The sequence below is a fragment of the Drosophila ananassae genome, chromosome 2R (genome assembly GCF_017639315.1).
Source record: "Drosophila ananassae strain 14024-0371.13 chromosome 2R, ASM1763931v2, whole genome shotgun sequence".
Lineage (NCBI taxonomy): Eukaryota > Metazoa > Arthropoda > Insecta > Diptera > Drosophilidae > Drosophila > Drosophila ananassae.
The window spans coordinates 5,680,257-5,703,624 of record NC_057928.1 but is presented as its reverse complement, the minus strand read 5'-3'; the positions used below and the strand labels follow the sequence as shown (position 1 = coordinate 5,703,624).

Sequence of the window (23,368 nt, the reverse complement as noted above, 5' to 3'; positions counted from 1 at the left end):
ACCATCAGCGAACCAAAGTCGGCTCAGGGAAAAGTGCTTGAAGTAGGGACTGCTCCCAAAAATAGCTCTCGAAGCCGCTTCCGTCTCATTAAAGGCGTGCGGGAGGAAACAAAAGTTTTGTAGCTGCCTGACGAATTCCCAGAATATTTATTTACACCTTCGCCGAAGGATGAAGGTCCTGCCCCACTCCCCTCTGGTCCTGTTTGTTTTGCATGTGTCTAAAAGGCAGACAAAGCCAAATCCGAAAGCCACATGGCCCGAGGCGTGCGAAAGCCGACAAAACGGAAAATACTTCAATCAATGTAAAAATTGGGCAGAAAAGGTAGAGCAAACGGGCTTGTGGTGGTTGGGCGGTGGGGCGGATGGGCGGCGAGCAGCCGGAAGTGGAAAAATAATCAGAGAAGTTAAATCTGTGGGCGCCATATGCCCACCAAGGGCGGTGGGACGGACGCCCAAAAGCCCAGAGGGACGGGAGAGCAGAGGGGCAGACAGACAGAGACACACCCCGGCACATAAACAATGAAATGGCTGCTAAAATATATCTCCTTTTATATATGTCTACCCTGTAGAAGAGGTCTTTAAAGGCTATATGAATTCGAGTCCTCGAAAGACAGAGAATTACTTCAAAGTTATACTTTTAGACTCGCTCTTGAGGATGAAAAATAATTACAGTTTTCAGACCAAAAATGAAAGGACAATGCAATATTCCTAAACCACAGACGAATGCCAATCTGTCAATTAGACAGCAAGCTCCAGAACGAAAAATGTCAATACTGGAATTAGAAATCAGTATGGAGTATCCTTTAGTCGCTTCGCCCAGAGCTCGTAGCCAAAAATTCGATTCGGCCTGAAAGCTGAGAACAGCAGTAACCCGGAGCTCGGATTTTTCCAGCCCTCGTAGCAATTGTGCCGGGCTTTTGAAGGCTCCTTGAAAACCTATTGGAGCTATAAATCCTTTGTGTTTTCAATTTTTATTTTATTGCTCTTCGCAGAGGGTGTGCGTGCCTCGCCAGAATTGGTGTGCCTGTGGAAAGGTGAGCACTGGAGCACCCAGCCCAGTCCAATAAAACTCTACCGCACTCCGGGGGAGTGACTCAATATCGGAACAAGGACAACAGGAACGCTTGCAGAGACAAAGCCCAACTGCAGAAAGTAAAATTTAAACAGATACAGCTCTAGTCCGTCTCGGGGGGTTGGCCACTTGGCCAGTTCTATTCGGGGGCTTCAGAGCTCTGGTCCCGGGGTTGCAGCTACGAACTCGTAGAGCTTCCGCGTTCGAGGCAATCGAGTTAATCTAGCAATGAGTTGGCAGGTAAAGTAATTGGGGATGTGTGAAGTCGCTGGATGTGCGGCGGGGTGGCGCGTCTCTGGAGTGTCTGGAGCGTGGTGGCCGCAGATAGCAGATGTGCCTAAATAATTGCTGATAAATAACAATAATTCGGGAGTGTGGGGCCGGCAAAAAATGTAATTGGATGCCGGATATTGAAAGTGAAGTCAGCCAGAAGTCAGTCGGACGGGAGTTGATCGCATTTCTTCATTTCCCGGTTAATCCTGCCAGATTTTCCTGCCATTATCTGGTTATTCTTGATTCTGAAACGTGAAATTGTTGCTTCTAACTTTGGTTTAAAGGACTAACCATTCGATCCTTACCCTCTAAACCCCGATTCAACGCCCTTTTTGCTTGGCATTATTATTATTGCTGTTTGGTGCAGGTTGGCTGGGGTTCTACCCGCCATATAGCCCAAGGCCCCCGTTTATTTGTTGTTTTTTATTCGACCATTTCGTACTCCCCCCTGAGCCGGGGCCCGTGCCATTTAAGCGTGGAAATAAATGACTTCTTGGCTGAAAAAGTTTATTTTAACCTCAGAGCCCAAAAGTGCACGGAGCAATAATCGAATTTGAGTGAATTAAGATTGGGGAATTGCTCTCGAACAATGAAATAAGTGGAGAGTGCTGCCACATGCCACATGTGAGCGTGTGGTAGGGGGTGTGGGTGGAAAATTATCCCTTAAGTACACATGGGAAGGACGGGGTGGAGGTGGCGGTGGCGGTAGAGAGGATAAGGCCCATGGGCTGGCCCTGGCTGGTCCTTCCGTTCTTCCGAATGTGTTTTTTTATTTGTTTACCGATAACACTTGGTCCTAAAAGGGGACCGAGTGGATGGCAGCTGGCCCAGAGTGTCCTGGCTGCAAGGACAGCCTGCGACAGCAATCAGAACGCTCGACAAATAGCAACAAGCCAGCTTCCCCTATCTCGCCTGTCTCTCTGTTTGTGTTTGTATTTTCATCAAATAAAATTGACACACACAAGTGTTAGCCGCTTAGGTTGACAGCTTCCCTCCACATCCTCTTTATCTGCTCGAGGTCCCTCGAGGAGGCAAGCCACGGAGCTCCTCCAGCGGAAGCCAAGAGGTCGCCCATTCCCAGGGCTGGTTTCAAGGACTTGGTTAATTCTGCCCCGTCCTGCCCTCCCCCTGGTGGCTGTTTGTTTTTGGCTTGAGCTTTTGATTCGAATTTAGTTAAATTAAATTGGGGGTAAGAGGAAATAAAAACAAGGACTCCGAGAGGAAGCCTGATAGAAAGAATGATAGGAAGAATGATAGGATACCCTGCGAAATTAGAATGTAAATTAGAGAAGCACTTTTCCAATTGCACGGCCTACGAATGCTACAGAAAACATGAAAATGTAATCTTAATGTGCTGCCAGACTATACACCCTCAACGGGACTGGGGCTACAGGGAATCTATTCCTAGATTGCCATTTACCTTCATCAAAAACTCGCCGGCGAATGGAATCTAGTTATATCCTAATCGGCCACTCCAGACACACCCACATAAACACACTCGCAACCCCGTTTAAAGTTCAAAAGCGTTTGAGGCAACGGCAATGGCAGGGGATCGGGGATGGGGGAAGAAGGACGGCCCTCGGGGCGAAGGACTAAGGACTGGGGCGCCAGGCGATGCCTGCGTCAATTGAAGTTTTAACATACAAATGTAATTAAAACGTTTTACGTAGCCGCCCCCGGGCGCCGAAACCAACAACACAAAGTGTTTGGGGGAGCTCTCAGAGTGCTTCGGTGCAAGAGTGTGTGTGTGTGTGTGTGTGGGTCCAGAAAGGGGAAACACACACACAGGCAGAGGCACACACTCACAGGCCGAGACTCTTGAAATTGTTGCCGGCGGATGCAATAAGTTGGTGATAAGGTGTTCGTTCCCCTGGGGCCACAGGGGGAGAACCTTTTGCAAACTTGTCAAAAATCAGAGAAAAGAAACGGCACTGCAGGGCTCGGCACGGGGAGGATGCGAAAACGTGTTTCCCGAGTCGCTCTCCGGCAGTGAAAACAATGCCAATGTCGTTGTTAACCTTTTTGCCAGAACTCGCCTTTTGGCCGCCAGTTGCCAGCCATCCCAGCCATCGCAGCCACCCCGGCCACCCATTAGCCCCGCCCCCAGGACTATGACGCAAACAATGATATTTACATTTTTTATCTTCTATGGGGGATGGGGTTGGAGTCGAGGGTTGGGGCTACCACCCACCCCTGCCCGACTTTTGAACATTTCCCTCTGAAATTGGAAACTGGCCGAAGGGCCCTCGACATCTCGGCACGTTTTGGGGCATTTCCCAAGGAGCGGAATAAAAACGGAGCCGGCCCAGGAAGATGAGCCTCATATCAAAGCGATCATGGATTTATGGCCTTAATAATAGGCCAAGCGGACGAGGATGCGGATGCAGAGCGGATGGGACGCCTCCGAGTGACTAAATTGGACCGAAAAGGGAGCACGCAACTGGACGAGTAATTAGGGAAAGGATTTCGGGAAATGAGCAATTTTTTCGGCACAAATTTAGGACAGCAAGTACGTGAGTGGGAGGGTGCATACTTGGAGACATTTAATGAGCAGTCGCTATCTTTCTTTGGCTGGTTTTAATTTTCGCCAACTGCTTTGTGGAATCCAGTCAGACATCGAGGACCAGCACCCCGAAAAGCCACCCTGCCAAGTGACAGTTTGTCAAACTCCCCAATAAAGTCGCAAACAGCTTCAGCCAGAAAACAAATAAAAGGAGCAGCTGCCACGAAAGGTTACCCCCAACACATACGCGGCAAGAGCCGGAAAATATGCGGGAGGAGTGCCAGCCAGCCACCATCGCTCATTAAAATAAAATTTTGCACAAATATTAAATAGCCGAACATTTTCCGAGGGATATAATCCGAATGTCAGTGGCAATCCTCAATCTGCCAGTGACATTGAGTGGTTAAGTGGTGGGGCGGGGCAGGACCAGAGACCGGCGGATGGAGGAGGGTTGAGTGGAAGTTCATTTTTCTGAGATAACTCTCTGGTGGCGCAGAAAGTGTCAAAAACGCTTAATAAACGTCAATGTCAGGCGATTTGAAGTCAGCGTCGAAATGCAAAATTTATCAAACAAAACACACTCCTGCGAAACGCAAAAGGACGAAGGGTGCTGGCTGTCGGGCGAGAGCTGGGATAGATTTCGAAGATTTGTGATTGGAACCCAAAGCGCAATTGAATTCGCAGTGTCAGAAGAAAGGAGCAGGAGGGCAGCCAGGACCCCCAGGACACCAGGAACACCGAGGACACCCAGGACACACATCTCGATGCCAATCCCTCAATTCTGGCATTCATTCCACTTCCATCCATTCCGCCGGCTCCGTTTCGTTTCGTTTCATTCAGCCGTCGTTCATTCGCTTGACAAATGGAGTGTCATAAATGCAGCCCTTAAGGGCATCGCCGGCCCCTCTCCCCTTTATGGTAAACGACACGTAGACAGGCCTTCCCACTCTCCCAGGCCACCCGACCCACCACCCACACCAACACCCACACCCACTCCCACACAAAGAGGCTGCGAAGCTAAAAATGCACAGGGGGATTGGGAATTTATTTGAATTTGCTTTTAGTTTTTCGGGTCCGGCTGCTTGGCTGTTCGGCTGTCGGTCTGGGCGGAAGATACATTCAACAGATTTCGATGGCAGCCGTAACAGATCGCTTTTAAAAAGTGGTTTCGATGTGTCTTGGGGGTTGTGTGATGGGCGATGGGATTGCCCATCGGGAAGACTCTGCCAGGCAGAAGCCTCTACCTTTTAATTCAAATTATCTTAGTTGGGAGTTTTTCGTTTAAGGATTCACAGAAGGATAGATGGCTGTCTGTCTCGTGGCGCATTTAAGGGTAATGCCAACCACTCTCCTCCCACAACGCAGCTGCGAAAGATACGACCACAAAAAGTGACAGTCGTCAGCTTAACAATATGACAAATACAATTTTTCGTCTTTATAATTCCATTTCACTATAAAAACGCATTATTATATAATGCGAGCATCCCTCGCAGCCCCGCCCCTGCCACAGAGCCGAGTGTCATCGTCGTCATGCCCGTCAGCAGGAGAATCCGCATCCGCATTCGCATCCGCATCCGCACTCGCAGCTGGGTGGGCGTGGCAGAGGAGCAGGGCCAACAGCGCTTGGGCGGAACTCTCTCGGACAATTGAAAGCGATACGCAAAAAATGGTCTCCCTTTGTCCGATTGTTTCTTTTAATAATTCTTTGGTTTTTTGTGCATTTGTCACCAGAGATGGGGGGAAGGGGCAGTCGCCCACCCGACCAGAGGGATGTCTGGATGAACGCCCTGGAGTTAATTTTGAGTGACGTGCAAAGTTTGTTAATTGAATTTGCCTTTTTGATATGTATGTCACACTGACGACGGGCCGCAGTACAGTGGGGACTAGCTAAGTGGGTTGTGTACATGACATTAATTGAGAGCACTAGTCGGAAGGGTTGCTACCTCGCCCGCCACCCTTCGGCCTCGATGTTTATGGACAGCCATCGAGTTGCCAGTTGTGAGTTTTGAGAAATTGTTTAATGCAAATGGGCGAGTGAAGTTGCCCCTTGAGGCCGGGCCACTGAGATTGCGGACGGGAGAGGCCTTAAAACAATGGGGGACCACCGCCCCGAAGTGCCAAATTAAACAAGCGTTGACTTTCGGAATTAAAGAGTCTCTTTGATGAGTTTGGCCCAATTAGGGGTAGGACGCAGGGCCATTATCCTTCCCCGCTCGGCAGTTTATGATTCTGTTACAGATACACTTCCAGCCCCCTCTCCAGGACATGTCACTATCGAATTTGAATTCTATGAACTGATTTTAGTCAGAGGAAGTTCCATTAGCCCTCGTTTGTGTGTGCCCACTGTCCAGTTCCATCAGCCGGATGTCGGTTTTTTGCATCGCGATGCGCTCCACTTTGATTTTGATTGTGTGCAGATGCATTTAATTCCGCCACGTAGCGCCCTTCGGCTCTGCCCGCCACTTTAATCATCATAATATGCCTTTTTGTGCCACGTCCAATGGTGCTTGCAGCGTGAATGGATTGGCTGACAGGGGCGGAGGGGCCGACAAATGGCAGAAACTAATTTATATATTACATGCCGGCGATGGTTTGCCAATAATCACTGGCTGTTCAAGTGCGATGCGACGGGGAGGAGCACTCCGCCACTCCGATTTACAAACTGCCTCCGTGACTGGACAAGACAAAGTGATTGATATTTAATCTAAAATAAGAGCCAAAAGTCCGTTGGCAATTTCCATTTTAATAAAATGCCCTTTCTCGCCCCGCCGGAGAGCAGAGCGATGGCCACCCATCGCTATGGATTGGCTATATCCAGTATTTGCAATCCGAGCCAGAGAGGCGGGAGCCAAGTTGCATTGCATTGCACAATTTGTTGCTGTTTGATTTCATAAAATATTAACTGGCAATTGCAGAGTCTGCATATATTTGATGATTACGCAGCAAGACAGTCCAGTCCAGTCCAGTCTAGGGTTAGGCAAACACACGCAGCTCTTGAAGATGAGTTTCGAGCTGAAGGACGATGAAGGACGGGCAGGACGGACCAAAAGCGATTTAATTTGCCTGAGTCCTGCGCTGGAGAGCACTCTGTTGGCAGGATACAAGCATTTTCGGCTCTCGACCGATGATGGAAGTTCAATCCCCCGTCCCCGGAACGCACTTTAACTATATTAATTGATATACTTGCTCGCAGCGGTAATTTAAGCCAACTGAAGTCGTCTGCCAATGCCAATATCATCAGCCATTCCAACCATCCCAGTCCCTTCCGCCGCTCATCAGCAGAGGAGTCTCCGAATTGGAATTGGTTTGGTTCCTGATTCTGGGCGGAGATTTCGTCTTGATGACTTTGCCCGGAGGCGCGTTCTCTTTTTGGCGCTGACACAAGCTCAGAGCACAGAGCGCAGAGCGCAGAGGTATATACTACAAGCACTCACACACACACACACTCTGGCAACTACTTCTGTACTTTGTGCACTCCTTCGGGCAAATAGGCAGGCAACACAGCGTATACGTAATCAAATGTACATAAGGCATTAAGCGACGGCGGCGGCGACGCCATCAATTCCTAAGCCAAAACAAGCGCGGCGAGTGGGGGGTTGGCGGGGGTTTGGGAAAGGGGATCCAAAGAAGCTCCTGTGGCATACATCAAGTGCAGGCCGGCGGGCGAGGAAACGGGAAAGGCAGGAAAGGAAGGACAAGCAGTGCACAGGAAAACAATTTACAATGCCACCAACTTAACAGGATGCGGGGAGCAAGCCGGAGCCCTGGAGTGCCCTGGTGTGGGTGGGATCTGCATGCAGTTTTGGCACTGCAAATGGCAATAGATAGCTGAAACAGTTGGCAGCCGGAAGGGGCGTGCCGCAGAGGGGGGCTCCAGCAGTTTGCAACAAAAATTAAAATCCAGAAATCAATAGTTCATTACATATCCGGGCCCGCACCTTCATTATGCGCTTTTCTGCTGATGGGCTCCCCAGAGCGCACTTCGTCTAAATCAAAGAAACCTGTCGGAAGCTGGGAACCTTCGTCAGAGCAGGTCGGGTCAGAACTTTGCAGGCAACTCTCTGAAGGCATTCTTCGCCATTATACATAGCTACACATAGAATATTTGTGTAATATGTGTAGTGGCTGGGACAGGGCTGGGACCGGAGGCCAACCCTTTCTATGTACGACTCGCTCCACGGAGAAAATCTGTACACGAGGCCGGGCATTCGTGGGCGAGTGGCAGGATCTGACAATAAGTTTAATGTGTGCTCCGAGCATATTCTGAGGCCCTCAGACCCCCCGCTAGCCAGCTGTCAGTTCAGATGAGTTCAGTTGACTTGAGCGGCGCTGCGATGATGACTCCCCCTCCACAGGACAATGTACTTCACTGAACTGTCCCAGCTGACGTTGAATTATCATAAATTGCCGAAGTTTGTTTTTGGCATAACAAAACTTGAGGCTGGCTCGGGAGCCAGAGGATGGGTGTGGGTGTGAAAAGTTTTCATCAGGCGAAAATCAGAGCAATTACACTTGTGTTGTGTGGGCCAGAAAGGGTTGCACTCGAAGGACTCGCCCTCCCGCCACATCCTCGCTGCATAATCCTATTAAATTTACGTTGCGGCCTGGAAAAGCAAAGTAAACCGTCAGCGCAGGCCGGGATGGGGAAAAAAGCTCAAAAGGTGCTTAATTTGTGCGCTGCCTTTATTGATTTCCCCCCGCTCCCTGGCACACAAGTATTAGAGGAGCTGCCTCGGCTAAAAGGCATTAAAGTCTTGACAAGGCTATTAAATGCTTAAGAGGCAGCGACGTTAATGACAACATCGCAAAAAGGCCAACCAGGGCAAGGAGGTGTCCTCGTCGGCGACGCAGCGCTGCTCAAGCAGAAGTAGTCGGGAGGCGAGCGACGCAAGGATTACAATTTACGAGTCCTGCGAACCATGAAGGTGTGATAAAATTTCAGCAATTAAAAAAACGTGTGCGTTGACAACGGAGGGGCTGGGCGCCAAGGAGGGTGTCGTGGAGCAGAGAGTTGAGGAGGAGCCGCGACAAGTACAACAGTAGAGCCGAGGCATGCAACTTAAGAAGAAAGTGTCAGAGTCCGGCGCAGTAAAGTGGCAGCTCAAATGCTCTCCCTTGAACAAATGAAAAAATAAACTTCAGAGTAAATAATTGTCGATGCTTTCAGAACCATATTCAGTTCCCTTTCAGGACATTCCCAAAAACAGGAATCCAATTTCTTAGCATACTTTTCTGCTTTCAATTATAGAAAGGCTCAAGCCCAATGGATATTTTTGAATACCCTTCTTCGAAAGCTCCTCCAGTCGACATTGGCGACATCTCTGCTCCTTGGGCTTACACCTACTCACACACACACACACACACTCCTAGGCACACTGAGTCACCCACACAGCCATAAAAAAAAAGTTGGTAGCAGTTTAAACGTCGTTGGCATTTGAGAGCAGCTCCAAGAATATTGCAAATTTATGCGCCTTCCCTTTTTGCATAATTACACCCCAACGACCCCTGGCAGCCCCCCTCCCCTTCCGCCGCCCTCCTCCGCGGGCCACGCCCACGCACACGCAGATTTTGATAACGTCGCTCCGTGTTTGCTGCTTGCAACATTGCAGCGCGTATTTTTAATTTCCGTCAGTGGGCCGTCCCTCTCGCTCCGGCTCGTCCTGTCTCTTTTTCCTAGATAAGCGGGAAACATGTCAAGGTATGACTGTGTGAACAAATCTATGTGTGTGTGTGTGCCTAGGACTCGCTATCTGGCGGTGTGTGCGGGGGTTCGGCCAGATAATGTAAAATTAAAAGGGAAGCTGTGCAAAACAGGCAACGGGAAGAGGAACTGCGCGCCTGCGATCTTGAATTATGCGTTCCCAGATTACCCAAAAATATACACATACACCGGGTATAGGAGGAGCGGCCTGTGACAAGGACGATTGTGCGGTCCATACATGGAAAATATTTCTGCAAATTTATTGTAAACGCTCGCCGGAGCGGGAGCGGGAGCAGCCGCAGCAGCAGCCACAGCCGAAGGAGGAAAAAACTTTTAATTAGCCAACTAAAATGGCAAATGGCGCAGGGCCTGAGATATGATTAATGAAATGCTGGCATGTAATTCGGGCGGCAACATCACGCAGGAGAGCGGGATACAGATGATATAAATTAGGGCAAATTAATTGCACCAGCCCCAGGTGTGAGGGGGTGGCATCCATTCCATTCGGGCGTGTGTGAGTGGCAACTTTTCGCCGTAATTAGATGATGGAAAACGCTCATTTCAGCATTCAACGGGCGGGAGCGGAGCGGAGCGGAGAGCCGGGCAAGGGACAGGACCAGGGCCGGTAGGAAGACGAATAGACAACTTTTTTCTATGCGCTATAATCTGTCAGATGGGATAAAACAGCTTGGGAAAGTGCACATCCTGCCGAGTGTGATAAAGGACGGAGCATTAACGGAAATAAATCAAATGTTCAGGTGGAGGATTGCCGGAAAAGTGACCACCAGCTGCGCATTCTGTTGCCAAATGACGCAGGCCACAGTCGTAATAAAGGAGATTGAAGGAGTCCTCCTCCAGGGCCTTTAAAACCTCCTCCATGCGACAGCAAATAATTAAATCAATAAATTTCGGAAAATATCTTTATGGAGCTCCCCGGCTTCCATCAGCTTCAATTATGGAAGGAGGCCGCCGGGTGCGGTGGCGCCTCCCCCCAGCCACTTTACTTTTGACTTTGGCAACATCATCAACATTTTTGCCAAATAACAAAAAGATGAAGAGACTGGGGCTGACAAGGGAAGATGGCAAGCATAACGCCCATTTTCAGTCAGCTGCCAATATGAGAAGCCGAATCCTTTTACCAGGCACCTATCCTTCTCGTCTCCTGTCGCCCGCCTCCCCCCCGGCTCTCAGCCACAACAAACTCCGAGAACATTTCCCAAATATTGTGCTGGCAGACAGGGGTCGTGAGGGTATATGTATAAGAATTTGCATACACCCACACAGCCCCTCCCGGATAGCTGGCTCCGGGAGCGCCGGGCCTGGCCAACATGGCCGGCAAAAAATCGTAGAAGCAGGGCCCAATGGAGCGGACTGAAGAGGATACACATAGGGAGCATAGAGTGTGTGGAGAATAAGTTTTGTATTTTTAAACCGAAAAGGGTTTCGGCTCCTCTGCTCTGCTTCTTGCCACAATCCTGGGCAAAACTAGTCGTACAACCTTTAACTTGGCAGCTCTGTCAAAACACTTGGAAAGGCCAAAGTGCTGTGAGAAAGCCAAGACCTTCTTTTGGGATATTTAAATTATTTCACGAAAGTATAGCGTACATACGAACATCTTTATGTCTTGTGCCGGAGGCAGCGCGTGTTCCGTGTCCCGGGCAACTTCTTTGGTTAATGACATAAGTATATTTCCGAAATCACGGCAAACGAAACCCGAAATCTCCTTAATGTCGCCTCACACGAGAGCTCTGCGTAAATTAAGCATTTTTCTCGCATTTTCCACTCATTAATCCCCGTTCGTTTTCGCTGCATTTCATTACAGGATCGACACGTCACACGGAATGGAAACCCCGAGCCGGTGGTGGATCCCTCGCAGGATTATATGCTGATGCTGGGCTACGAGAACGCCACGCACACCGTCCTCCGGTTCCGACGCAAGCTGGACACATGCGACGCCAGTCACGACATTGCCATAACGGTGAGTCCTCCACTCCTCCCAGAGTATCCTTTGGCGACGTTAAGTAGATATACTGGCCAAAGTTTGGTCGGCACCAAGTGAAATTTATGCCCGCTGGAAGTGGTCCTTCCGACTGACTCATAGCTTCTGTTAATAAAAAAAGTTTCAAAGCAAGTGCTGCCCTCCGAACTGAAATGATATAAGTACTAGAGCTCCCCCCTCACACTTGAAGATGTCTCGTATCATATAGTCCTTTGCTTTTCCACTTTTAGTCCGTATAACTCTTGAACTTTGTCCATTTCTCTGCGTGTGATGGCCAGGACCTCGATTTCACAAAAATTAAACACAAATATCATGCTAAGCACGCGGAATCAGCAAATCGTTGCTCCCCGGATTCGGATCCGGGTGGGGGAATAATAATAAAGATTAAAGACTCCGGATTAGGGGTTGCACTCGAACATAACCCCAGCAGCCGCTTATTAGCTGCACTCCAATCTGGCCCAATCCCCAATATTGGTTGCGCAATTAGCCGGGAAATCGAAATCTCTCCATCGGCAGCCACCTCTAAGCACTCCATCAAAGCCACCACCAGAGCAGATATCACGGAGCAGTCATTGTGATAAAACTTTTATCACGTATAACTTGAGCGTAAATCTTAAAGAAAACTTTCCGGTTAAGTTAAGTAAACAAAGCGCGTGGCAGGAGCGCACAAACATCGGTGCGGGGAAACGGCAAAGGACACATATGCCAGACATGGCGACAAGGACGAGGGATGCCCCGAACGCACGCATATTGAGATATAGTGGGCCTGAAGACCCGAAAAGCGGGGATGTGTGTTTGCTTCTAGACACATTTGGTTATTGCTTTATCTAAACGCTCTGGGAGCCGCCCACTCCTGTGGGATATGGGGTGATCTGTGGGGAAGCCCTGGGACTCTATTTGTCTAGCGTATTAATTGGATTTCGTCGCGTCACCAGCGACGCTTCTGGGAAAAAGCCGCAGAATCGCTTGGCCAATCGTCCTGGACAAATTAGTTTGCAATAAGCCAGTGCCCAGCGCTGCTGAGTCCGCGGCAAAGTGTTGTTGCGGGCAATTTTCGAGCACAATGCAAACTTTTAATGAATTTCCATTTAGCTGACCCCGCTCCTCGCATTTCGCTTAAGTTCTTCGCTACAATTTACTGAGAGTGGGGGTGCTGCGCAAATAGGGGGCGCTAGTTTCAGTTTGAAGCGGAGTTTTGTTACTTTTAGGGCACTAGACATTCCCTTCCTGGAAAAAGGAGCAGGGTCAGTAGACTATTTTAGGAAAAAATAATATTTCAAGGTTTCCGAGGTCTGTTGAGGAAGGGCCCTCTAGCTTCTACTCCTATCCATGGATAGATGTCCTTTTTGTTTATTTTTAAGGGTATTCCTAGTCGTATATAGAATCCTCTTTCAATTCTACTTCTTGCATAAGAAGTCCCTACTATTTCAGCTTTCACTTAACTTCTCCGCCGATTTCCGTTTTGTGCAATTTTCTGGGAAGGTATTTTGCATCTTTTGCCCGTTCGCGCGTTGAATATGCACTGTCCCCCTGCCCCTACCCCTGTCCAGGCCCCTGCCCGCCAGCCCCCGCACCTCCCTCCGCTGCCCCATGAATAAAAAGTAAACTACAACTTGCAGTTTTTTGCATTAAGTGCAGCAGAGCGACTGAGCGAGGGCGGGAAGTGGAAGTGGAAGTGGAAGAGCAGAAGCAACCATTTGGCAAATTAAGCGCTGTTTGTTGTGCATCCAGGGGCGGTGGAGCCAGGGGGCGGCGGCGAAAATTAATAATGTATTATGTGCAGAGCCATTTGCAAGGTTTGAGTTTGGTTTGTCCAGAACTTTGAGGTCAGCGTGCGGGGCACGATTTGCCGTGCACTTAAAAATTTATTAATTGTTTGCGTTTCTCCAACAGCTGAAACGCCCACCCACCACTGCCGCCCTCCGGCCACTATCTTTTGGAAATTAGTGAGTGGCAATGCTCTTAGGGCTGAAGACCCTCGTAGAGCTGAAAACCTTCTCTAGTACTCGATCCCCGCTCCGAATAATTCGATTTTGAACCCTTTGGGCCGTGTTCGAGTCTAATCATATCAAATTTTCGATTCGTGCCACTTCAAAGCGCAGCCACGCCAGCCCATATGGATTTATCGGCCTAAGCCGCTCAAGTGGCATAATCCCCTCGCCCCTGCTGCCCAAAATTAGCCCGGCGAGGGGCCCAGGCACCGGAGGACCTGAATTTTTAATATACAAAACAAAATTTCCAGCTGTTTAAGCGCATAATAAAAAAATCCTATTTTAAATAACTTGCAACGATTCCAAGAATTTCGCCCAGAAGCCCTCGCCCTCGCCCTTGCCCTCCTCGGTCGGAATATCCGGCGAAAGGTCATAAAAAGTTGAATAAAAAATGGTTCAAGGGAAGAGCAGCCCGGAGCTGGGCCTGGAGACTGGCGCGGAGGCGGAGTCAATCAGCTGCTCAACCGTTCAAGTTGCCAGTGTTCAATTAAGCGTGTTCAATAAATTCCCTGCCCGTGGGCAACCCCTATGCGGATAGGGGTTACGCTCCGGCCGGAGCATATGTGCTACGAGCGTATCTGGGCAAAGGCTCGGAGTTGTCTCGACAAATTTTCCTATAAATATAAATAAAAATGTTTATTTATATAATTAATTGTATCAGTCGGAGGAAATTGGCCGAGCGAGCAACCCCTTTTATTGGCCGGCTCCTGCCTTTTTTGGGTTCATAAATAAGTAAGGACGGCGGCGGTGGGGTGGTCGGAAATGCACGCACGTAGGGGGTGGAGGGGCGCTGGCCGGGGGGCAGACAAACCGCAAAAACGTCAACCACAATACAAAAATTACGGCCACTAAAAACCGCCAACGACAACGACGGCGACGGCGACGGCGTCGGCGATGCCGGAGCTGAAAAATATCAATCGATGTGGGTTCATTTGTGTGTAATGAACATTAATGAAGCGCGAAGAGCGTGACTAATAACGAAATTACCAATTGGCCAAAAGAGTCAGGACCAGGGTGGACATGACGTCAGATGGGCCTGGATCTGGCCCAGTTGGGGGGATGTCTATATAAATGGAGAATCTATCAAAAGAAATCAAACATTTAGGAAGAGGTGGAAGCATAAACCATAAAACGCCATTAAGTGCGTCGTTTCAGTTTGATTTTAAAACTCTGATTTTTATTTCCCCAGCTCCTCCAGCTGCAGGAATATTAAATGACGAAGGACTCCCCGAGCTTCCATTATCCATTATGTTTTCTACTGCGTCGCTGGTCAATTCCAACTCATTGAAATGTTTTAATGATTTCCTGCGTTATCCGCAAACTTTGTCACTTAAATGCGGACAAAAAGTGGCAGGAGCTGAATTATGGCCCGAATGACGAGCGGCTTAGAGGACGGATGGCATGCACAGATTGAGATACATTTATCACTCAATTTAGAGCTCTCAAGGCGCCGGCAGTTGGCTTAATTATTCCTCCCAACTTCCTTGCTTTTTTGGATTGATAATGAATGGGTTTCAATTTATTTGAACCAATAATAGATACCGAGGCGCCTTTGTCGCAGCTTTAATTAAATTCCCCGAACCAGCTTAATTGCCCACCGCCCACTTCAAATCATTAAAATCTTTATGGCGCGCCCATCCCCGGCAATAAAAACCTTCTATCTGAAGAGCAACATAAACTTCCCAATGGAGGAGGCTGCTCCTCAGGGTCCTCCAGATCCCCCTAAACCCTCTCTCCGGCTAAACTTTCGGGTAAAAGCTCTTATTTTGATTTGTGCAAAATAATTGAGTAATTACAAATTTTAATTTCCATTGACTTTCATGTCGCTGTCATTATGGTTCCCGCTGCTATTTGTTTAGGCCGACAAACACGCTGGGAGAGCGGCGCAAAAAGAAACTCATTTAAAATGCAAATTTTCACTAAACTGGGCAAATTATAATTCAGAGACGAAAGCAGCATTCCGCGCCGAAAGTGACAATTAACACTAATTGTCATTATAATAATTTCATATTGTTTTCGCCCGTGGTGTGGTTGTTGCAGTAATTGTTTAAGCTTGCCACGGCATTTCGCTGTCCGGGTAATTTCGAATGCAAAAACTGCACAGAGTACTCTAGCAGACCGTAGACCGTAGACCGTAGACCGTAGACCGTAGACCGCAGAGTAGAAAGAATCGGTCGGAAAACTTTGCCGTGTGAAGTTCAAATGGGTTCGAAGCTCGGCAAAAATATTGTTTTTAATATAATTTATGCCCGAGCCAGGGCCTAGGGCCAGAGCCCAAGTTGGAGTAGTTGTGTAATGGAATTCTGCCCCCCGCTCCACTCCAGTCCGGCCCGCACATGGCGCTACTATTTTTGCTATGTGTTTATTATTTTAACACGAAACTTGCACTCAAGCCGGGCCGGAAAAGGGGCAGGGGGCGGAGCGCTTTCCCCAATTGTAAACAGTAATTTTTGCCCATTAATGGGGTCCTGCCGGGGTCCTGGCCTGCACACATACGCCAGGCTGTTGTTGTCCCCCCAAGAGCAATAACAAGTAGAAACAAAAAGGCAACAAGTCAAGTCGACAGTAATTTTCAACACTTACAACCGAGCTAAGGACCCGAGGAGCCCAGGACTGCACGACTCCAGGACCAGAGAGCCCCAACACCCCAGCACCCTAGCACCCCAGCGCCCCAATGGCCGCTGCAATTTTTACATCAAAGAAGCGAATTCCTCAAAACGAGTTCAACCCCGCGCGGCTCCGGCGGGGGAAGTCCTGTGACAGAAGGGCTGCCAACCTGCCGGGCGAACCCGGCGATTCCGCTGAGAAAGCGTTCCCCGTTTCGGGGAACAGACACTTGGCCGCGTGCCCCTCGCGGCGGCCCCACTTTCTGCAAATTCGTGCCACAAACATGAGCCCCAACACCCAGACATCTCTCTTACGGGCCACATATGTGTGCAGTTTGTCACGACATAAGCTCGAAACAGTTCAGCTCGAAGACGGGCGGGCCAGAGGGCTTTGACGGCGATGGCGATGGCGATGGGGATGGCAATGGCTATGGATTCGCGTCGCAACAGAACGCAAAAACCAAAACCAAGGCACTGACTTTTATAATGAATTATTAGTGGAGTGGTTGGGGGCCAGTGGTTGCTTGTGTGGTGTTTGCGGGTCTTGCGGTTGCAGCTCGGCACTTAAAAATTTAATAGGGCCTGCAACAAAATTCAACGGCCCCCTGGCCAAGAACCCAACTTGGGCTCAAAAAGTGTGCTACGAGAATCAAATTGATTTAATTTTTTAGGTCTTTCGGGTTTTCCTTTTTTTTTGGGGCGAGCTCGGTGGGTGCAGCAGGCAGCCAGCTGGAAATCCTTTGGAACTTTGTTAGTGCCAAGCTCACAAGAGCAGAACCGAACATTTTAGCCTTTGGCCCAAAAAATAAATGCCAACTAAAAGCCGAATTAAGTGCAAAAGGTGGTCAGCAGCTCCTCCTTAACAGCTCCCGAGCCACTCGACAAAAAAAGCCATTAATGCTGCAGCAAAGTTCAAGTGGTAGCCAAAATATGATGAAATTAACCTTCGCCCAAGCCGGAGAGCAGGTCTGGGAAAATCCCAGGAATGTTTCCACGAAACGTGAACTATCCGGGGACCGGGAACGCCTTCCCGCTCATTACGCCTCGCAATGTTTTTCCCGTTTATGGCGAGCCGTTTCAGGTTGATTGCTTTGAAGCTCACACTGCATCTAAAATAGAAAAAGGCCGGAATCGTCCGCTTTTAGCCCTTCCACGGAAAGCCGCTTCCCAACACAAACACACTCGTCTAAGCCAGACCACTTTAAACTGGCCGAGCAGCCAAACAAAAATTGCGCATAATTCCGGCTCGCTAAAAGTTTCGAGTCCCGCTCCCATCCGTCACTCCGCCGGCCGGGGCTCGAGGATGAAGTTCCCCGCGAAGTTTAAACGATTGCCGAGCCGGGCCCAGAACAGCGCCCTCCTTGTATATTTGTCAAGCAAATGGAATAACCGTTGCAATTGCTACAACGTCAAAGCCAAACAAAAATGTTATTTGCCGCTTTGCCCAAAAATCAAGTACACATCCAAAACCAGCCCCACAACCGAGCCCCATGGCTGAAGGGTGGTCGAGTGCGGGTGGCGGCGTCAAATGTGGATTTTGATGTTGCCTGGCACTGAAAAGTGGTCTTTGAGCGATACGACTATATGTGGGGTCCTGGAGAGCTGCCGGCTGCCAGCCCGACTAGTCGGTTTATTAAAGTTAGAGCCCAGCATTGTCCCTTTTACACATGAGTTTGCGAGTTGACGAGCATCGAATGAGTGAGCGACTCCACGAGCGATTGCACACTCGCAGGACGAAGGACCAGCGAAGGGAACGGCCCCCACCGAGATTTATTATAACGGGAGGAAGTGATAGGGAATCGGAGGCCATCAGGACTTGGTCAAGAGTCCTGACTCCATCATAATATTTGATCCTTTTTTGTTAACTTAATGCCAAAGCCTGATCAAGTCCTGGCCATTTGGTGATATCTACTATTTAGGAACTAGGGAAAAAACTAGAGTATCCCACAAACGGTGCCATAGGAGGACCTCCAAAAGTATTCCTCTTGTTGCGCTTATTTTCGGGCTGTGATTTTCGCGTTCAGAAGTTTGCATTTTGTGTGCCGCACTGCGAGTGTGTGTGTTGTTTTAGGAGGGTAACTGACGGCCCGGACGAGGAGGAGGATGAGGATGAGGAGCAGGACCTGGGCCGGACTCGTGTTGATGGTATTGTGGCAGTAGGACTGCATGTGGAACGTGCTCGTCGAAAACAGAACAAACCCAAAGCAAGGCAAAAGGCAAACCCAACACAACGCACTGGGAAACGTTTGTTTTAATGCCCCAAAGCGACAAATATTGAAAGAGCGCGAAAGGATGGGGCTCTGGTGCTGGTCCTGGTCCTAGTCCTAGTCCTGGTCCTGGTCCTGGCCAGGTGCCTGGCTCCGCGACTGAAACACTAAACTCTAGCAGAGGATTTAACAGCCAAAGTAATGCAACGACAAACAAAGCAGCCGGCAAAGAGAGATTTCAGTTTGTTTTCTTTTTTATTTTTTTCGACTATTTCGAGGGTTGCTGAGGGCGGCCAGGAGGGCGGGCTTTTTGGCCATTTCTCCGGCCGGGCGCTGTCGACCGGATTTCGAGGTGAGTGGCAGGGGGGGTCATAAATAACGAGCCCAGTTGAGTTGCCATTCAGCGCGGCAGGATGCAGGGGGCCGCCTGTCAAATGCAACAGGGTAGGGCCAAAACGGTCAAAACGGCCAAAACCGAGAGCCGGGACGAGAGCCAGAACAAAAAAGGTGCTGGAGCTGCGCATCCTTGGAACCAAAGTAATTAAAGTGGCAAACGCTGACAGCCCGAGGGCGCCACCTCGCCAAAAACAAAAAATTACAATATATGGAAGCCTGGAACATATAGAAACCGCAGCTCATCCTGCCCTGCATCGCCCTCTCCCGCCGAGCGGTGCAAATCCAATTTGTTTATAAAAATATTAGACCACATATTGGGAAGTGGGGGGAGAGTGGGTGCCCGGGCCACTTGTGGACCTCTGCAGGACGCCATAAAGTATGCAATAGTTCGCCCGACCGGTGTAGTTATTTTATTATATTATTTATGGTCAAATGGCGGAGTAAACTTGCATTTTTTGCCCTGCTTTTCAGCTTTTCATTTGGTAAACTCTCCAAACAAACTCGGTTAGTAAATTCGTTTTGAGCCAGGGGGATAGGGACCCCACCCTTTGGTGTCTGTTTTTTTCCGCTCATATTGTGATGTAAGCCAAATACCGCGCTAGTGACCAAAGCAACCGCAAAGTCCGAGCAACTAAGACACATCCATACACACTCCCAGCCGTCCTGGCAGCCAGGGAGCAGGGCAGACACAGATACCGACACACACAAAGTAACCGCAAAAAAGTGGTCAGTTGGCCAAAACTAAACGAAATGTAATAAAGCAACGGATATGCCAGTTGGCCCCTCCCCGAGCCCTTTTAGGGCACAATATAGTTGCAGAGAGCTCAATAAATGAATATGAATTGGGCGAAGCAGGAGGGCAGCAGCTGCAAGTGTGTCAGTAATATGAAAGCAGTTTCCAATGCACCTCAGTGGAAAAACAAAAACAACTCTAGTTCCTCACGTAACCATAACAAATGCCCTTCGATATGAGTCCGAGTATCCTGCACGGGATTATATGACTTTGAACGATACCTTTACTCTTCCGGAATCCCGGCTCTAATTCGAGAAGCTCGCTTGGCTAGGCACTGCCCTTTGACCCTCTTCGGGCTTAAGTCTTGTTTACATGTTCGACCTAATCTCCTTGGAAGTGGCCCGGGAGTATCCTTCGTCATTTCGGCTCCAGACGGACACACTCTGAGTCTGACTCACACACATTCGTGGCAATCTTGACGCATTTGCTGCAATAATTTACGGGCAACCGCATTAATTTTCCTCTCAGTTTAAACAACATTTTCATTCAGTGAGTAAACGGACTAGACGAGACGAGGCGAGGCGAGACGGGGCAGCACCTGGGGCAGTCGGAGGAGAAACCTCATTAGATTTGTTAATTTAAATGCAATTGCCGGAGGCAGTTGCACCTTGAGCCGGCCGGCCTTTGCCTTCCATAAATAAATCAAATTAGTGTCAATTGCACGAACAACAAGCGGAGAAACGTGCCGGACAAATGTGTCCAAATATTCGGCCATAACGCCATCGCAATCCGGCCCAAAGACTCAATTTAATGAAACAAAAATCATTAAGCCACTTAGCAGAGATGTGAGGAGACCGAATGCGATTACAGATCTGGGAATACTTTGCTCTGATTTGCTCGTGTGGGCTCCTTTGTCCGACTCCTAGTCCGACTCCTGCTCGGACGAGCATCCAGCTGTGTCGTTGGTTGCAGATCCAGGTGGCTGTCAACAATGCCCAATGATTTCTCTCCGGTGGAGGCAATCACAGATTCTGACACGGCAATTAGACAGCAGCCCGAAAGGGGTGGTGGACGGGGCGGCCCAGCTCCAGCTGATGACCACTTCTGCCTATTAGTTATTGAAATCATCTGTCAGAAAGTTCCGAAAACATTTCACAAGTCCCCACTGACGACCATAGGAGTGGCATAAATGCACAGAAACCCAAAACTGAGTACAGGCCACACTGAAACAAACGGAGGCAGCCCCACAGCATTGAGGCTTTCCCATTTTGCATTCTGCCGAAGGATATTCAATGGCTTTTCGGAAGTGCAAATGGGCCAAGGGGCCAGATCCCTCGACAGGCACTCTCAAAAATTGGTCGACGTGACTGGGCTTCTAAGCACAGGCGGGTCGGGCTGAACCACAAAATCTAAATGAATTCTTTGTGTTTCCGTAATTCTTAAGCCGTTTTAAGGCGCCCATTTAAGGATTAGGGACAACACTGCGTATGAGTGATGCGCACTGCTAGAGACCCGCACTAATTTGGCTTCAAAAGCTCAGAGAGACTCTTAAAGCCCAGACACCATGGTCCACCCCAGTGCCCACACATGCACACACGGACACATGTGCCGGCAACGGACACGGGTTTCTGGGGAACGGTTGATTTGATTGCCGAGCAGGAGAAAGAAGGGCTGCATCGAAGCTGAAGGACCTCGGGCTCTCAGATCTGAGCTCTGAGCTCAGCTGCTCCGGAAAGTTTTCACAATGCAAGTTGGCTTCCCCCTGAAGTGTGAATTCATGTAAATGTGTGCGAGTCGAGTCCGGGTCCCAGGTCCTGCGCAACATTTGTTTGTTCTGTTTATAATTCAATTGTAAATGCATTTCAATTACGTTCACATTAAACAGGGCCAGCACAGACAAAGTTTTCGGAGCGGCAGCCTTGGCTTGACCACTGAGCCCGGCCCGGCCCGGACCCTGCCCTGCCCGGAGCAAGGAGCACGGAGCACGGAGCCGTGACCAGGGCCAGGGCCATTACTGGCCTTTGCGGAGTCTGCAGCCAACTTAGCGAGCGGAACACGCTCCGCATTTAAGGACAATTGGCCCATTATGGCAACGCGTTGAAACGGCAAAACGAAAGTGGGCAAAAAAACAAAGAGAAGAGCAACGGGAGCAGTGGAGAGGAGGACGCATCCAGGATAACAATGCCATTAACAACTACTACGAATGGCTCTTAAAGGTGCAATGTGTGAACGAATGCCAGGAGTTGCCTCCCGGCAGGGAAATAAGAAACAAACGCAAGTTTCAACAGCAGCTCTACACAAAGCAGTGATGAATGGAGCTCTGCATTTGTTTCAAGTAGTTTATGGCAATCGTACAGCGTTTTTGTAAAGGAAATCAATTCGCCTTTCTATTAAGGAGTCTAGTTTAGTTATGACTTATCAAGACTCCTGTCAGAACGATAATCATCTGTCTAATGTGCCAATTAATAAGAATTTTATATCTAAAATGTTATGCCAGTTGAAGTGCAGCAATAAAGACCTTCTTCCGAGTCGGATCAAATGCATCTATGCCTTACCTCACACCTTAACCAGGCCTAATGAATGCGAACTGAGCCAAAAAATCGCAGTGGCCCAGGGCCCTGCTGTGCCACCGCCGCTGCCCGGGACGGAGCCACCCCAGATCCGCAAGGAGCATTGAAAACCCACCCAGTCAGAGGTTAAATGACCTTTGGAGTGCACTTAACCAGGCGGCAGGACTCAGTCGAGCGTTTCCCTCCGTTCGAGGCTGCACTGGCATTTCGGTGTGTGTGCGCCTGGGTTTTGTGTCGTGCAACCCTCGCAGGTTTTTGGGGCATGGCCCTCACCCCGCTCCTGCTCTAGCTCTTGCTCTGATGAGCCGTCCAAGTCCGAGTCGGACTGCGAATCGAAGCCCGAAACCACCGCAGTCACAATTAGCCTCGAGTCGAGTCCTTCTGGCCCTGCGGCAGTCACTAAAGTGTAACCTGTGTTCCTGACCGCACTCTCCTTGCCTTCCCTGCCCACCGGCCTGCCCACAACGTCGTCATCGTCTTTGGCAATTAAGCCTTGGCCGACCGTTGACCACGGCAAATGACCGCAGCCAGTTTGCTTTCATTAATTTTTGGTTGTAATCCTTGCTGAAGCTTTTCATTTCATTTTAGTTTTCGCCTCGCAGTTGTTGTTCCACTGGCTTTTCCGGACTCCTGCCCGTCATCCTTGTCGTGCGTGTGCATAGTTCGGAGCACACTTTTTCACACTTGGTTCCCACATAGTAGAGTGCCCTGGACCTGGGAGGGTTAATGGGTTTTGGGTTTGTGTAGCGCCCAGAGCCGTTTTAGCTTCCCGAGAGATAGCACCGTTTTGGGGTACAGTGCGTATTTATTTTCTGGTGCATTTTAAACAAGTCCTGATGGGCTTAAACCCTTCCGATATGTCTCTTTTTTTCAATTCATCGCAGCCCCCTCACTGGCTTTAAGAATATCCTTTTTCCGACCAAACTCAGTAATTACGATTCCCCATTCTGCTCTGACCACTCAACCGTAGGTGGCGCTTTGATGAGCTCCCATCACTCCCAATAAGGGGAAACCCATTGTTGCAGCCGTTTTTGCTTTAGTCCAAAAATGGAACAGTTTACAGGTCACTCCGGAGTCCGGAGAACCGGCGAAGGCCTCTTCTCTCCCTTTCGCTACCGGGCAAGGGGCGTTGAGTTTTTTGCCACAGTGGTCGTGTTTTTACATCTGGGCCATGTCCAGGCCCAGTCAGCTTCGGTAGCCTCAGCGTTAATGACTTTTGTGCCGGATCCTTCTCCGGCTGTCCCTGTCGCCTGGCCAAATGTTTTAAAACTGGCCAGCAGTTTTTGTTTCGGCCACTGCCACTCCGGCAGCTCCTGC

The 23,368-nt window shown here is 49.4% G+C and overlaps 1 protein-coding gene across 1 annotated transcript in view; it reads left to right on the top strand.

Moving 5' to 3' along the window:
* LOC6493814 (MOXD1 homolog 2) overlaps positions 1–23,368 on the top strand; it is a 100,131-nt gene that overhangs the window by 52,688 nt on the left and 24,075 nt on the right. Inside the window, exon 3 of the mRNA XM_001958454.4 lies at positions 11,372–11,527. Within this exon, the coding sequence (XP_001958490.2) occupies positions 11,372–11,527 (156 nt within the window). The remainder of the gene's footprint in view (positions 1–11,371; positions 11,528–23,368) is intronic.